The 14,841-nt window shown below is 41.5% G+C and overlaps 1 protein-coding gene and 1 long non-coding RNA gene across 6 annotated transcripts in view; one reads left to right on the forward strand and one right to left on the reverse strand.

The window, feature by feature from the left end:
- Positions 1-12,597, forward strand: part of USP33 (ubiquitin specific peptidase 33) — an 82,561-nt gene extending 69,964 nt beyond the window's left edge. For 4 of the 5 annotated variants that reach the window (XM_034778022.1, XM_034778025.1, XM_034778023.1 and 1 more), the window contains exons 21-24: positions 3,415-3,523; positions 8,612-8,714; positions 9,347-9,415; positions 12,362-12,597. In XM_034778022.1, the coding sequence (XP_034633913.1) occupies positions 3,415-3,523; positions 8,612-8,714; positions 9,347-9,415; positions 12,362-12,519 (439 nt within the window). In that variant the 3' untranslated portion in view covers positions 12,520-12,597. Of the gene's footprint in view, positions 1-3,414; positions 3,524-8,611; positions 8,715-9,346; positions 9,416-12,361 lie in introns of those variants that run through there. The other variant, XR_004646718.1, reaches the window with a different exon arrangement.
- Positions 5,121-14,841, reverse strand: part of LOC117881160 — a 29,922-nt gene continuing 20,201 nt past the window's right edge. The window contains exons 3-4 of the long non-coding RNA XR_004646719.1: positions 5,358-5,459; positions 5,121-5,247 (exon numbers count right to left, since the gene is read on the reverse strand). This is a non-coding gene — a long non-coding RNA (uncharacterized LOC117881160). The remainder of the gene's footprint in view (positions 5,248-5,357; positions 5,460-14,841) is intronic.

Here is a 14,841-nt window from a genome sequence, read left to right on the forward strand (position 1 = left end):
AACTTGTATATAGAAATGTCAAAATATTTTGATCAAAACAAATCATTTCAACATTCCCCAAATCAGAATGCTTTGTTTTGGGTTGTTGGGATGTGCTGAAATGCTTTGTTTCAAGTAACTTCAACATTAACCTGCATTTTATCGTTGTGGTGCATTGCCTTAGGGGAGTTGTAGTTGGGGAGTATGATATCCCACGCGCCCCTATGTGGCCACGTTCCTGGCTAGACTAGATCTCCCATAATGCTCTGAGTCATATGATACCCATGACCATGCAGCTCAGTGAGAGAGAAATCAGTGCATTGCCTTATGGGAGTTACAGTTCTCCAGGGAAACCAGTCTAGAGGCAAGAATGTGGGCCAGAGTTACAAATCTAATAAAACAGTGCGCCATGATAGGGAAATACTGTTTAATGTTTTGTTGAATTAAAAATATTAAATATTCCATTTTGGGTTAACCATTCCCAAATTAAATATTTCATTTAGATATTTCTAAGAATAAATCAATTTTTGGGGGAAAAATCAATATTTTTCCATGCAAAATTGAAATTTTCTAGAAATTGCATTTTCTCTCAGGAAATAATTGACAGAAAATTACTGATCAGCTCTCGTTCTTATGCTGCACTCATCTCTGTATCCAAGTGCCTTCCAATTTAAGCAACATGGCTAACATTTGTCATGTGGTATTTGTTCTCTCATCCTCTCCCCAGTGTTGAGGTGTCCTTTTGAGTAAAGTGCTAAAGAGTGTACATGTTGTGCTCTCATGAATCTAAATTTCCTGAAGAAGAAGAATGCTCTTAGTGGGTGCATTTCCCTTTTATTTTTAATAAACAATATAATTAGCATATGATCTAGTTCAGTCGAAAATATATATCGGCAGAGAATATAGTTCAAAATCTAAAATGTGATCTTATAAAGTATTGTTTAGTGCATGAGCTAAAACAAGACTCTCACTGATTTGAATGCATCTATGAAGTTTGATGCGTGATAAGAGACAAAAATCTGAGTGGGTACAATATCTTATTGTAATGAAATAACTCAATTTTAATTTAAACAAAATGATATTTTTATATCTTGAAGGATATTATCCTCACAAATTAAATTTTTATAAATGGAGTGATAATAGTCCTTAACAACCAAACTTACTATCTTCAGAGGTTTCAAATAAAATTCTCTTCGGAATCAAGATCTTAAATGCCAGATTTTAGACTGGAGCTTATTTGTACTGCTACAACTTTAATCTGAGTAAACAAGGCATTGTTGTAAAGTGCCTTTTACCAGTGCTTCAAAGGACTGGCTTGCAATTGTGGTTTAAAAACAACAACACTTAGCATTAATTTAATTTAAAAAAACTATGCTCCAGGCACAGTGGGGTCTGCGGGAAGCGACATGGGCTGAGGGATGTGCTGGCCGCCACTTCTTGCTGCCCCCATTGGCCTGGAGCAGTGAACCATGGCCAGTGAGAGCCGCAATCAGCCAAACCTGCCAAAGGTTGCCGATCCCTGTTCTAGCAGTTGGCAGAAAAGGTAAAGAAACGGAGAAATAATCTTCTATGAACAAAACAGTGGACATTGACCAAGTTTAGATGTTGGAATCATGTAGAGCAGTGATTCTCAAACTTTTTCTTTCCACGGACCACTTGAAAATTGCTGAGGGTCTCGGTGGACCACTTAATGATCTTTCCAAATGTGTGTACCATTAGCTAACTATTGTAAAGCGCTGTGGACAAAAGTGCTATATAAAAAAAACTTAATAATAATTAACAGTTTTTTGTTCTACAAATAAAAGCACACAACTCATATTTTAATATCCGTAGTCTTACCTTTCTAATCCGATGGATGTGCCCTCTCTCCCCCACCTCGGCAGCCCCCGAGCTGGGGCTGGGAAGGAGGGGGGATTTCTCCCCCGCCACAGAGCTGAGGCTGGGAAGGAGGGCCGTCTCTCCCCGGCAGCTGCAGCCCTGGAACTGGGCAAAGTCACCCTTTCCTCTGGCCACCCTAGCCCTGCACATCCCAAATTCCCTCCACCCCCTCTTCTCACCCCACTGCCTCCTCCCACCTGCCCCCTATTCCCCCACCCCCAAGTCCACCACCTCACCTTACATGTATGTCTTCTCCAGGGTCCAGGCACTTAATTAGTGGAGCCATGCCTGCGTGGCTCCACTAATTAGGTGGGTGGCCCTTTGTTCTCTTGTGTGCAGCTGGCCAGGCGCGCACCTTAGAGGGAACTATCCACGGACCACAGTTTGAGAACTTCTGATGTAGAGAGCCAATAATAAATATCCCCACTGCAATATTTTTCAACACAGAACTTGGTGACATGTTTGCAAATACATTGAAATCGTTTTGGTGACATACAAATATGAAGTGGAGATTTTTAATGTGGCATATCACACATGCTTATATTAGGATTTTGAGTCAGAATTACCAGGTGAAGTTTTTATTCTTTTGGATGATAATTCCTTTAAGCCATGTGGTGGGTGGATTTTAAAAATATACTGTTCCTCCTTTGTTTTTAAACTTCAAATAACTTTTTACTGGCATGGGGTGGGGCCGAGGGTTTTAGTTGTCTTGCAGTCCACCTCCATAGTTTTGCTTTAGTTTTGTGCTCATTAGTTTTGAGAAACAAAAGTGAAATAAAACCGCTAGAATGACTCTGTGTATGTCAGATAAATTGTGCATTTAAAAATGCAAATAGAATTGTTAATAACTGACTAATAGCTGCTGTTTGAATCCTCATTTGGGAGAAATGTCCAAAAGTATTTTGTTTTTTAACGGTTTTTGTGTTAATTGTATTAATTTTTTTCTTCATTCAAAACTGTTGGGTTTACAGGTAATAAACTGCTACTAGCTTTTTTGTGGTATAGACATGAAGGCGGTGGGGGGGGTGGAGTTGTTTGCATTTTGATAGTGGATAGTTTCAGAGCAATAAAGATTATTTTTATCTTTAAATATACTTCTGTTTTTTTAACTTGGTGCAGTTCATTGAAGGAACTTGTGGCCAACTCTCTTTTTATTAGGAGAAGATTTCAATAATAAACTATTCAAACTGGGTCTAGCGAGGCAGAATCTGAAAGATGCTTGTTTCCAAAGTTCAAATGCCAGTATCCTCAGTTATGGTAAATATTACTGTAGTGCAGAGAATAAATGGTAGCCTACATGTGTCATAGTGACCAGAACCTGAGTGTATCATAGACAACTTTTAACAGCTCGTATTAGTATGTGCAACTGTGCTTTGCCCCAATTTACAGATGAATTATCCAAGGTAAAAGCATTAAAAATAAGAAATTCAGCCTATACTTCTGCATGTGTTTGCCACATGTCATTAAAGCAAACAGAATCTGGTGCTGACATTCTCATGGAGGAGAAATATAAAATATTTGTCATGAAATTAATAATGAAATTTACTGTGATTATAGGTTTGGGGGAGGACCGGCTGTTAACCACCTGTATGTTTGTCATATCTGCCAAATAGAGGCTGAGAAAACTGAAAAAAGAAGGAAGACTGAATTGGAAATGTTTATTCAGGTAAAAATTAGTAATCAATATTCTCTGATACTTTCCAGTCTTTTTTGTCCTTATCTTGTAGATTCTTCAGAAGCAATATTTTGACCAGGATTCTCAAATTCTTTCATAGTGTGATTCATATTTCAATAGAGCAGGTTTTTTACATGAACCACCTACTCATTTGCAATAATATAATAGCCCTGTAGTATCTATGGCAATTGCGTATGTGGGACCTGTAACAATAGGGAAACATTGAATATGTTTTTAGCTGATTTTTTTTAGTGCTACTTAGGTGGAAACAAGGAATAGAGCCAGCACCATATGAACAATCAGTTCTTCTTTGAGAAGTGTCCCTATGGGTGCTCCACTATAGGTGTGTGTGTGTGCGCGTGCCTCCAATACCAGTTTAAATCCACCAAGATGGGAAACGCTTGGAACTGTTTTGCAGAAAAGTGTATTCATCAGCCACTCTTCAGTTCCAGGTGGCTAATTACCGGGCCATGTTGGCCAAATATGACTACCAGAACTATGTGAATTTCTTTATACCAGACCTCCCACAAAGACTAATTCATGGCGATAATTAATGAGGGCCAGCTGATGGTGAAAACATCTCTACAGTCCACATTAGACATGGCAGACACAGCAGCTTGTTCAGTTTCCACAGCTGTGGTTATGAGAAGGGCTTCGTGGCTGCAGTTGTCTGGCTTCCTGAAAGAGGTCCAAACCACTGTAGAAGATCTTCCCTTTGAGGAAATGAAGCTGTTCACCGAAAAGACACATGCGTCCCTTCACATACTGAAGGGTTCTTGGGCAACCCATCATTCCCTGGGGATATACATCCTGGCCTACAAAAGAAAATACAGCCATTAGCCACTGTGTAAGTCCCTGTCATTGCAGTAAACACCTCAATATTTGTCAGAGATCTTATGAACAACAGAGAAAGAAATCCTGATTCCCCAAGGGAAAGCAGTCGGGACCACAATTGACTCAGCCCTCTATCTTGAAGCGGCAGTTTTGCTTCAGTTTGGTTTACAGGCCAAACAGAGACAACATAGGCAAGCTTATATCGATGCCCACCAGGGTCAAGCAATCCTTAGACTGGTGGAAGAACCCAGTAAACGTCTGTATGGGACCCTGTTTGCTCAGTCTTGCCCATCCCTTTTCCTGACCCCCCCGCGACGTATCCCTTATAGGTTGGGAGCGCATCTCAATGGCCATACAGCATATGACAGATGGTCTCCAGCAGATGTGTGTCTCCACATCAACCTGCTTGAGCTCAGAGTGGTCAGAAATGCGTGCGCTCACTTCCTCCCACTGGTCAAGGACATGCATACAAAGGTCATGATGGACAACGTGACCTGCATGTACTACATAAACTGACAGGGAGGCGCCAGGTCTAATTTCCTGTCCGTAGAAGCACTGAAGCTATGGAACTGGTGCATCTGCCACAACATCTTAATCTCAGAGGCTTATCTACCGGGAATACACAACACGATAGTCGACAGTCTCAGCCGCAAATTCCCGCACGACCATGAATGGGAAATAGTCGATTCTACACAACATATTCTGACAATGGGGTATGCCGGTACTAGACTTGTTTGCTACTCACCAAAAAAAGAAATGTGTCCACAGTACTGTTCCAGGGCAGGGATTGGTTGACACTCCATGGGAGACTCTCTCCTCCTTCCTTGGGACAAGGGCCTTCTTTATGCCTTTCCCCCATTTCCTCTATTGCTGAAAGTTCTCTTGAAGATAAAAAGGGAAAAAGCAAACATCATTCTGATTGCCCCCACCTGGCACAGGCAGATGCTGCAGCTGGCATTATGTTCACCGATGACTACCGATCACTCCTTACCTCCTGTCACAGAACGAGGGTCACACCCTCCACCCCAATCTGCAGCTCCTGCGACTCAAAGCGTGGCTCCTTCATGGTTCCAGCACATAGAAACATCTTGCTCTGAGGAGGTACAGGAGGTGCTATTACACAGTAGAAAGGGCACTACGCGTTGTACCTAACTTCAGAAATGGAAGAGGTTCCAGATCTGGTGCCAACCCAAGGGTGTCACCCCTAATTCAGCCACCCCAGTGGTGGTCCTAGACTACTTGTTGATCTTAAAGAAATCGGGTCTCTCTATTAGCTCGCTGAAGGTTAATTTAGCAGCGATCATAACCTTCCACCAGCAGGTAGAAGGCTACTCAATCTTCTCCCACCCAACTACAAAGAGGTTTCTGAAAGGCATAGCCAACCTCTTCCCACAACCCAGGCATCCACCCCCACCCCAGTGGGACCTCAGTCTAGTGTTAAAAGGACTGACTAGTCTGCCATTTGAACCCATGAGTTTCCATGAAGATGATGGTCCTGCTTTGAGCAGGGGGTTGGACTAGATGACCTCCTGAGGTCCCTTCCAACACCGATAGTCTATGATTCTATGATCACCATCACTTCTGCCAGAAAGATAGGGGAGATAGCATCTTAACCAGAAAGAGTTTACCTGCTGAGTGGAAAAAATCTTTTTTTATGATGTCGAAAGAAGAGTTGAAAGGTTGTTTTTAAAAAAAAATTTCTACTTCTCTGTCCTGTTTTCCTCAGAGTCTTCTTGGAAGACCCAGAACTAAGAACTTTCCGAGTTCTTGAAGGGCCTGAGCTGGAGAATCTTTAACAAACTGATTTTTTTTCCTCCAGTTGTTAGTTGTTTTAATTAAATAGGTGTTAACAAACACAATCCTGAAATAAGAAGTTTAAACAATCTAAATATTAACTTCTTTAATGCGTGCTGCAGTTGCCAGAGATATTTCCCTTAGTGGTATCTGTTCAGCTGGCTGTAGCACCCCCTCAAGCCTTGTGCTCATGCGCTGTTATAAGGGGTGTCGCCAGACCTGTGACCTCACAGTTCCTTCTTACCACCTGTGACGGTTGCTGGAACGGTCTCTGGGTCTCACAAGGCTTCTTACCCTAGTGGTTTAGACTTTTCTTATTGTATATAGTTCCTTCTTCTGTTAGACAGGCCCTGGCCTTCTACATCGACAACAAAACCCTTCCGCAAGTCAACGCAGCTCTTTATAGAGGTGGCGGACAGGATGAAAGGTCTGCTGGTATCATCCCAGAAGATCTCATTTTGGATAACCTCCTGCATCAAATTTTATTATGAACAGGCGAGCGTGTCGCCCCTGGTTGTCATGACTGCCCATTCCAGGAGGGCACAGGCATCATCAATAGCATTCCTCATGCAAGTACCAATCTGCAGAGCTGCTACCTGGTCTTCGGTCTATACCAGGGATCTCAAACATGCGGCCTGCGGAGCTCTTCCCTGCGGCCTGCCAAGCTCCCCGCGCGGCCCCCCCCCCCCCCAGTTACTTTCTGTCACCGCCAAACTCCCCCCCGGGGGCAGCGAGGGGTGTATGTCAGTGATGCGGCCCTCAGGCCAAAGCTCTAGTCCTCATGTGGCCCTTGTGGTCATTTGAGTTTGAGACCCCTGGTCTATTCTTTTGTCTCCCACTACGCCATCATCCAGCAGGCCGGGACAGTGCCAGTTTCGGAAGAGCAGAGTTGCAAGCAGCATGTCCGTGAACTCTGAGCCCACCACCAGGGATACTGCTTGGGAGTCAACTAGCATGGAATCGACATGAGCAGGCACTCCAAAGAAAAAAAAGTTACTAACCTTCTGTAACTGTTGTTCTTTGAGATGTGTTGGTCATGTTCATTCCATGACCCGCCTTCCTACCCCTCTGTCGGAATTGATGGCAAGAAGGAACTGAGAGGGCGCAGAGCCAGTGGCGCTCCTTATATGGCGCATGAGCATGGGGCTCCATGAGCATATCGCCAGCCCTCCGGATAGCACTAAAGAAAAAATCTCTGGCAACTGTGTATGTGGGTGTGCACACACCTAGCATGGAATGGACGTGAGCAAGACATCTTGAAGAACATAAGCACTGACTCTGTGGGTGCTCTGGGGCTGGAGCACCCACAGGGAAAAACTGGTGGGTGCTCAGCACCCACCGGCAGCTCCCCGACCCGCCCCAGCTCACCTCCATCTCCTTCCCTGAGCGTGCCACCGGGTCCTGCTTCTCCCCCCTCCCTCCCAGCGCTTCCGCTGCGAAACAGCTGATTCACACATCAAACCTGGGAGCGAGGTGAGAAGAGGGGGAACACGGTGTGCTTGGGGGACGAGGCGGGGCTGGGGGTGGGGGCGGGACCGAGACATGAGCACCCACCAGCACCAACAAATGTTGGCGCCTGTGTTGAAGAAAAGCAGTTATGGAAGGCTAGTAACCTCTTTTTGCAGAGTTAAAAAACTAGGTATAAAAACCTCTTTCATGCTGTCTTTTTACATTATAACAAAGAAAACAAAGGGCACAAAATCAGTTTTTTCTTTAAGGTCTCATTTGAAGTAAAGTCAGCAAGATCTCAAGTCATTAAGAAAATCAGGTTTAGATATATGAATTGCAAAGCTGTTTATATGGTAAAATAAAATGTAACTCAATTCTTCTTTCACATATCTGAGTCTGGGTTTCCCTGACATTCCCCGGAAATGGATGGTGGTGGACACTCTTATGCTCCATATAAGAGCATTGGTTTTAGTTGTTAGCAGGGCTGGCTCCAGGGATTTTGCCGCCCCAAGCAACCCCCCTCTCCCTCCCCCCACAAACAAAAAACAAACAAAAAAGCCACAATCGAGATCTGCGGCACTTTGGCAGGAGGTCCTTCGCTCCGAGCGGGAGTGAGGGACCCACTGCCAAATTGCCGCCGAAGAACCGGACGTGCCGTCCCCTCTCTGGTATGGCCGCCCCAAGCACCTGCTTGGTAAGCTGCTGCCTGGAGCTGGCCCTGGTTGTTAGTTATGGTACTAGCTTATTCAAAGGAAACCTAAAATCTTTAAACTCTCAAATGAAGTAGGATTTGACTTTCAGATATTTTCTTGAGATTCAAGACTATCAAGTGTTTACTGCTCTGATACCCTGAGAACGTTTAAATAATTTTGTATCAATCCAAATATTGCTGCTTTACTCATCAGATACTAGATAGAAATCATGGTTTACTGAAAAAAATCATTTTGCATCTAACTATAACAATGCAGGTAATGGGCTTGTCTGTTTTATTGTTTTTTCCAGCTCAACAGAGCATTCCAAGAAGAAGAATCTCCATCCATTTTTTACTGCATCAGTATGCAGTGGTTCAGAGAATGGGAAGGATTTGTGAAGGGGAAAGACAGTGGTAAGTAGCTATGTGGGGCTGTAAAACTCTCTTCAGTAGGTAGGTAATCTGTGCTCTTTCATTATGTTCTCTGCCTTATCAAATAGTAGTAAAAGTAAAGTAAATTATGTCTGAATGTTGTCAGAAGGATAGAACAAAGAATATCATGAGCAGAATAGTAAAGAAAATATTTAATGCATACTTTGATAGTTCCTAATATTATGCAGGAAGTCAATTTCATAGCATGCAGTGTCATTAATAGAGCTGTCTTCAGGTGCAAATCTCTTTTGTAAAGCTACAATTTAAATATTCAATAATACCTATTTTGGGGATTGGGCAAGGATAGCAATTGTGGCTACTTGCTTTTGAAACTGCTTGAAGATTTTATTCATTATTGCAATGATTACTCTTTGAAAAATGTCCATTTGTGACTTCATATCATAGTACTGTTGCTGAAAGTATCTGTTTCCTTTTCCTCCGTACAAAGTATACAATTCAGCAGTCAGTGAGTAGACCAAATGGGAGGCAACTCCACTGCAATGCTTTTTAAAAAAAAAAAAAAATAAAAACTACTTTCTTTCTATTTTCAGAGTCCTAATCTTTTATTCATTCTCTTTTTTTTTTTTTTTTTTTTTTTTTTTTTTCCACATTAGATCCTCCAGGCCCTATTGATAATACGAAGATTGCAGTCACTAAATGTAGTAATGTTATATTAAAACAAGGTAAGTATCTACTGATATTATAAATTCTTTATGCAGCCTATTCTTTGTTAATGGTTTGGGAAACATGGTGCTATGAAGTTCTATATGCATTTCTGTTATTAAGCCATAGGTTTTAGTGGTTTTATACTCTTCATGCTAAGTTTCAGATAATATATGCATGCCAATTGGACTGAAAAACAGACACGTGACTCCAAACAGCCAGGCCATCTGACAGTTTACCCAAGAAGATTAATGGACTAGTTTCTGTTGCAGATAAATCCAGCTACAGATATGAGTATAGAAAATAATGTAGAGAACTAATTTTCTATTGCAGGGGAAAGTATTTTCTCTCTGTCGTCTTTCATTAGCTGTGTACCACTCAATTTGCTTTGAGCTTGGAGTCTTTTCCCTCTAGGTTGGAGATGTTGGCTTTGAAGCTACTGGATGTAAGGTACATCCATTTAAACAGTCTATCCTGATTTGGATCATCAGTTTGAATCAAGAATTACGTCAAACTAAAAGAATGTAGCCACAGTATCTATGTACTCAGCACTGTACAAGACAAAAATATCAAAGTCTGTGCCCAAGAAAAATGCAGAAAATGGAAAAATGGAAAAGTATAGAAAAAATGCACTGGGAGACCTGGAGGAAAAAGATCATATTAAATTTTAAAATAATTGTAATAATTTTTGTGAGCCTGATAGAAATCCGTATTCTAAAGGGGATTTGAATGAGAGAGCTGGGATCCTTTAGTAGACTGTTGTTGGTAGGTTATTACATACAGAGGGAGTCATCTGCATTCATAGCATATAGTACTAATGGGGGAATTCTGTGCCAAAAAAATTAAAAATTCTGCACAAATTTTAAAATCTGCTTATTTTATTTGTCAAAATAACACAATATAATCATGCCAGTTTCAATTAATTTGGTAATTTATTTCAAAATACCTGTCAGCAACTATGTCTGTAACAATACAGACAACAAAAAAAGATTCAGGAAATGTTTTTGGACAAATAGATTCTTACTAGGCATATTAATACAGAACTCTGAGGAGTAATTCATTTAAAGTACAGTACAGAACCATATTTCCGGCACCCCTCAGAAGCAGTGCAAAGGCTTGGGGGAGTTGGGGGTAACGGAAGAGCTGAGGGAGAGGGAAGTAGTTGCTGGGAAGGAGCCTGGTATGAACTTGAAGGGTTGTTGGGTATGGGTGGGAGAAGTATGGAACGGTTTTTTGGGGCGGCAGGGAGGGATTGTAAAGGAGCATCCCCCATGCTGATTCCTAGCCTCTCCCATTCCGTCAGGCACATCTGCCCCTGTCAACATGTGCCCTTTCACCTCCACTCAGCCACCCACTCGCCATCCCTGTATGATCCTACACCCCGTCTCTGTCCCCATGTGTCATGTCACCCCTCAACAGCCTCTTCACCTCATTTCCATGTGTCCCTACAATCCCTGTCCCAATGTGTCTGTGCCCCCACTCAGCCATCCCCCTTCCCTTCTGTAGCGCTGCATGCCTGCACCTCCCTCCCTCTGTGGTCTTGCACCTCCACTTGAATTCAGTCCTCTGCCCTAGTCTGTCCTCCTCCATTAGCCTTTATGAGCCTAGGTCTGACCCCCTGCAGCCTAGGCGGTCTGTCTCCCCCCATCTCCTGATCTGGCCCAATAGAAGCTCTGAAGAAGGCAGGCTCTTTCTCTTCTCTATCGAGCTGGGGTTGGCCAGGAGCTGCTGCTCTGTTCTAGCGCCACAGCACCCTCTGGTGGTAAAAAGGCAGAACGGCAGCAACTTTTCAACAGAAGCTATTTTCTGCAACAACAAAAATTAAAAATATGCACAGCATATGAAATATGCATGCATGGAGTGGCACAGAATTCCCCCAGGAGTAATATAGTAACTGTTCTCTTTCAAAATTGATCTTAATACATTTCATAATATTATCTTCTAAGATGCGGTTTTAAAGTTTACAGGCAATGTGCCTAAATATTTACATTAACCTGTTTGGTTTCTATGAGACTTAGACCCAGGGCATATTAGAGGTTTAATTATTTAAACTCTGTATACACAGTGGTACAGTGTTCATAATCTTAAGCCTCTGACTATAACTGTGTTAAATCACTTACTGCTGGTAGATTGGTCACCAAGCTCTCACTCTAGCTTAAGCTATCCTAAGCCATAATAGAACTTGATAGGAATTGGAAAAGTATTTCTTCCAAACTCACTTGCCTTGCATTGACTCGGAGTTGAAAGAGAGAGAGGTGACAGGAACTCTGGTAAATACTGTACAGCGCCGCATAATTGCTGATCCAACACCTGTTAAAGTCAATGTGATTCTGTTGTCATCTGTAATGTCCTATTGGTGTATTCTTCCTTGGGTTCTGAGAATTTCTTTGTGTTCCCTGCTTTATATTCCGCACGTTTAGTGCTTTATCTCGGCCACTGTGAGCAGACTGGACTCTGTGGAGTCCGTTAACTCCATGCCTTAGTTAGCTGGAGTTGGATGTGAAATCCTTTATTGATTGCCAGGACCTGAACACAAGCTTGTCTGCAATCAGCCTGGTGGACAAATATATCAAATAAGATGATTCATTATAGACACTTCACATTTTATAACCTATTTTGGGTTTTGATATGCTAGTTGTACATTTGAGATAAATTAAGTGCCACATTCTCTAGTGACCAGTTGGTTTTGGTATCAATTAGTATTGAATGTAAGAAACAGTTTGTTCTCCATTATATTCTTGACAGTTCACTTACAAAATACTGTCATCAGGTTGGATAGTATGCACAGTGTTACTGCAGAAATTCAAAGGGATGATATTAAATTTGAGTGTTTAGTATTTAGGGCAAGACGTTTTCTGCCACTCTTAAACATCTTTTTTTTAAAGCCACACAAGAGTTTTACTCTAACTCGTAATCTAAACTTTTTAAGATACGCTTTTGAAAAAGATTAAATATATTGTTTTCAGGAGCAGATTCTGGACAGATTTCTGAAGAAACTTGGAATTTTCTCCAGTCAATCTATGGGGGCGGGCCAGAGATCATGCTCCGACCACCTGTTGCTCCAGTAGAACTTGATGTGCTTCAAACAGAGGAGAAGATTGAATTAGAAACTCGTAGTCTGTAGCCATCAGCACAAAGATGAATTTGTAAGAAATCCTTTCCACTTGCCTAACACACATTCCTGAAAGATGTTTAGTTTTTATTTTAGAAAGGGGCAGCTCATTGGGCATTATGTTAGTAACGGAAGAATTAGTTGAAACTTATAATATAGATTGTTAAAAAATTTACTTTGAAACCTTTCAGACAGACTATTCCCTTCATTTTTTGGAAGGTATGTGATTTACATATTTTGGAACATTTAGTTAATTGAAAAAAGTCACAATTTTTGCTACATGTTAAATCTATGCTATCCTTTGTAGAATTATAAAATTGAGATGAAGGATTTTAAAAATGCTTTTAAATATCACTATGAATTGCTGATCAGTCTTCTGAAATTTACAAAATGCAGTATGTCTTTAATTGTACAGTTTTGACAAGACTAGATATAAAAAGAGCATATTTTAAATGGATCATGGGGAAGTAGTAAACACTCAGGAAAAGTTAAGTTTCACTTTGTTTTGTTTGCACTGCAATGTATAAAATAATGAACAGCATAAAACTTTCAAATGCTTTTCTTATTTGAATGTATCAAATATATAATTAGTCTGGATGGAATATTGTTATGTCAGTAACTTATTGCCTACTAAAGTTTAAATCATATAATAAGCTTCTGTATATAAACCTACCTAATATCTTCAATAGTATCAGTGATGGCAAAGAATCTTAGACTTCTGTAGGATATTTGTTTGAGAGCATGAAGCGTGGAATGTAAATGATTGTGGACATGAGACTGATGCGCACTTGAGAAATTAAATTGTCTAGTCTTTTTATAATTAAATGCATAAACAGTTCCTTCTGAAAAAATTTATTGTATAGTTACAAAAGACTTTTTGGCATGATTTGTGATGTCAGAAGTTGGATAAAATATGTTGCAAGATTACAAAATCTTGCTGGATAATTTATACTGGAATGTGAATGGCATTCAATCTTTTTTCTTTTCTTTTTTTTTCTGCCTGATATAGCTACCAGCTAATCAACATTATTCAAGGCTGGTTCAAATAAAAATAACCTTTTAAAAACTGGAAATATTTATTCAAATGTGTTCAAATTCTTTGAAATACTAATAATTATAAAGTAACTTGATTGCAATAGAGATTTCACGTATTTAAGAGGTGTTCCTTAAAGTTTTCCCCATTTAGGTATTAGGAGATGGTGTTTAGAGACAACATGAGGTAATATCTTTTATTGGACCACCTTGGGGGTTGTTTGAAGGCCAGAAGAGGGGTTCAGGAAAGATTTCTTTCAGGATGGGGTCCCCATCAAGTTTGGGTTGTAGTTTAATGATATCCCTATAGGTTCCAGTGTGGAGTAGCAAGTGACAACTACAAGTGTGCAGTCGTGGGTGGGGGACATCCTGTATTGAAGCAGGTTCTCTCAGGATATAAAATAAAATAATAATACTCCCTCTGAACACTGGATTTATGGTTTATTACAACAAACTGAGGGGATGGTACGATGAGACTTCCTACAAGGCATGTATCCGATCTGCGACTTCTAGCAGCAAATGTCTCTAGTGGCTGATGGGGAGGGCTCTGAGTTACTACAGAGCATTCTTTCCCAGGTGTCTGGCTGGTGGGTCTTACCCATGTGCTCAGAGTCTAACTGATCGCCATATTTGGGGTTGTGAAGGAATTTTCTCCTGGGTCAGATTGGCAGAGACCTGGGGGGGAAGGAGGGGCAGGTTCGCCGCCTTCTTTGAGTGATAGTCCCTATTGTATTCCATTGTGTGTTTATGCATGCGGCTGAAGCTGGAGTATTTGAAAGTAGTAGTGTCCATTGGTTCGTGCATGCGCCCTTGCCTCACTGCATGGTTTCGTCTGAGGTGATAAAGAGCAGGGCGGACCGACTTTGTCTCCAGTTCCTTCTCATCACTGCATGGTCAGAGTGAGAGCTACTAGTATTCTCTCAAGTATGACACATCTTCAAACGCTTAGAATTGTATATAGTTAGTTTTTCTTGAAGTGTTTTCTGTTTTTACTGTTTTAATGTAGTTTTAGCTTTTAGTAGTACAGTGAAACCCTGCTATAACGTGATGTTTGGGGTCCAAAAAATTCCATCGCGATAAATGAGGGGTCGCGGTATAGCAGGGTTTCAAACCGGTCAGTTTAAGTCAGTGGTCCTCAACGCAGTGCATTGATGTGCGCTGCCTAGTGCCCCTTGTGCCTTGTGCCCAGCAGGGGAGAGAATCCGCGGCCCCGCGCCTGCCGGGGACAGAGAACTCCGAGGCTGCGAGCGCCGGTGCTCTCTGTCCCCGGCAGGCGTGCGGCCGCAGCTTCTCTCCCCTGCT

Source organism: Trachemys scripta, chromosome 8 (genome assembly GCF_013100865.1).
Source record: "Trachemys scripta elegans isolate TJP31775 chromosome 8, CAS_Tse_1.0, whole genome shotgun sequence".
In the NCBI taxonomy this organism is placed as follows: Eukaryota; Metazoa; Chordata; order Testudines; family Emydidae; genus Trachemys; species Trachemys scripta.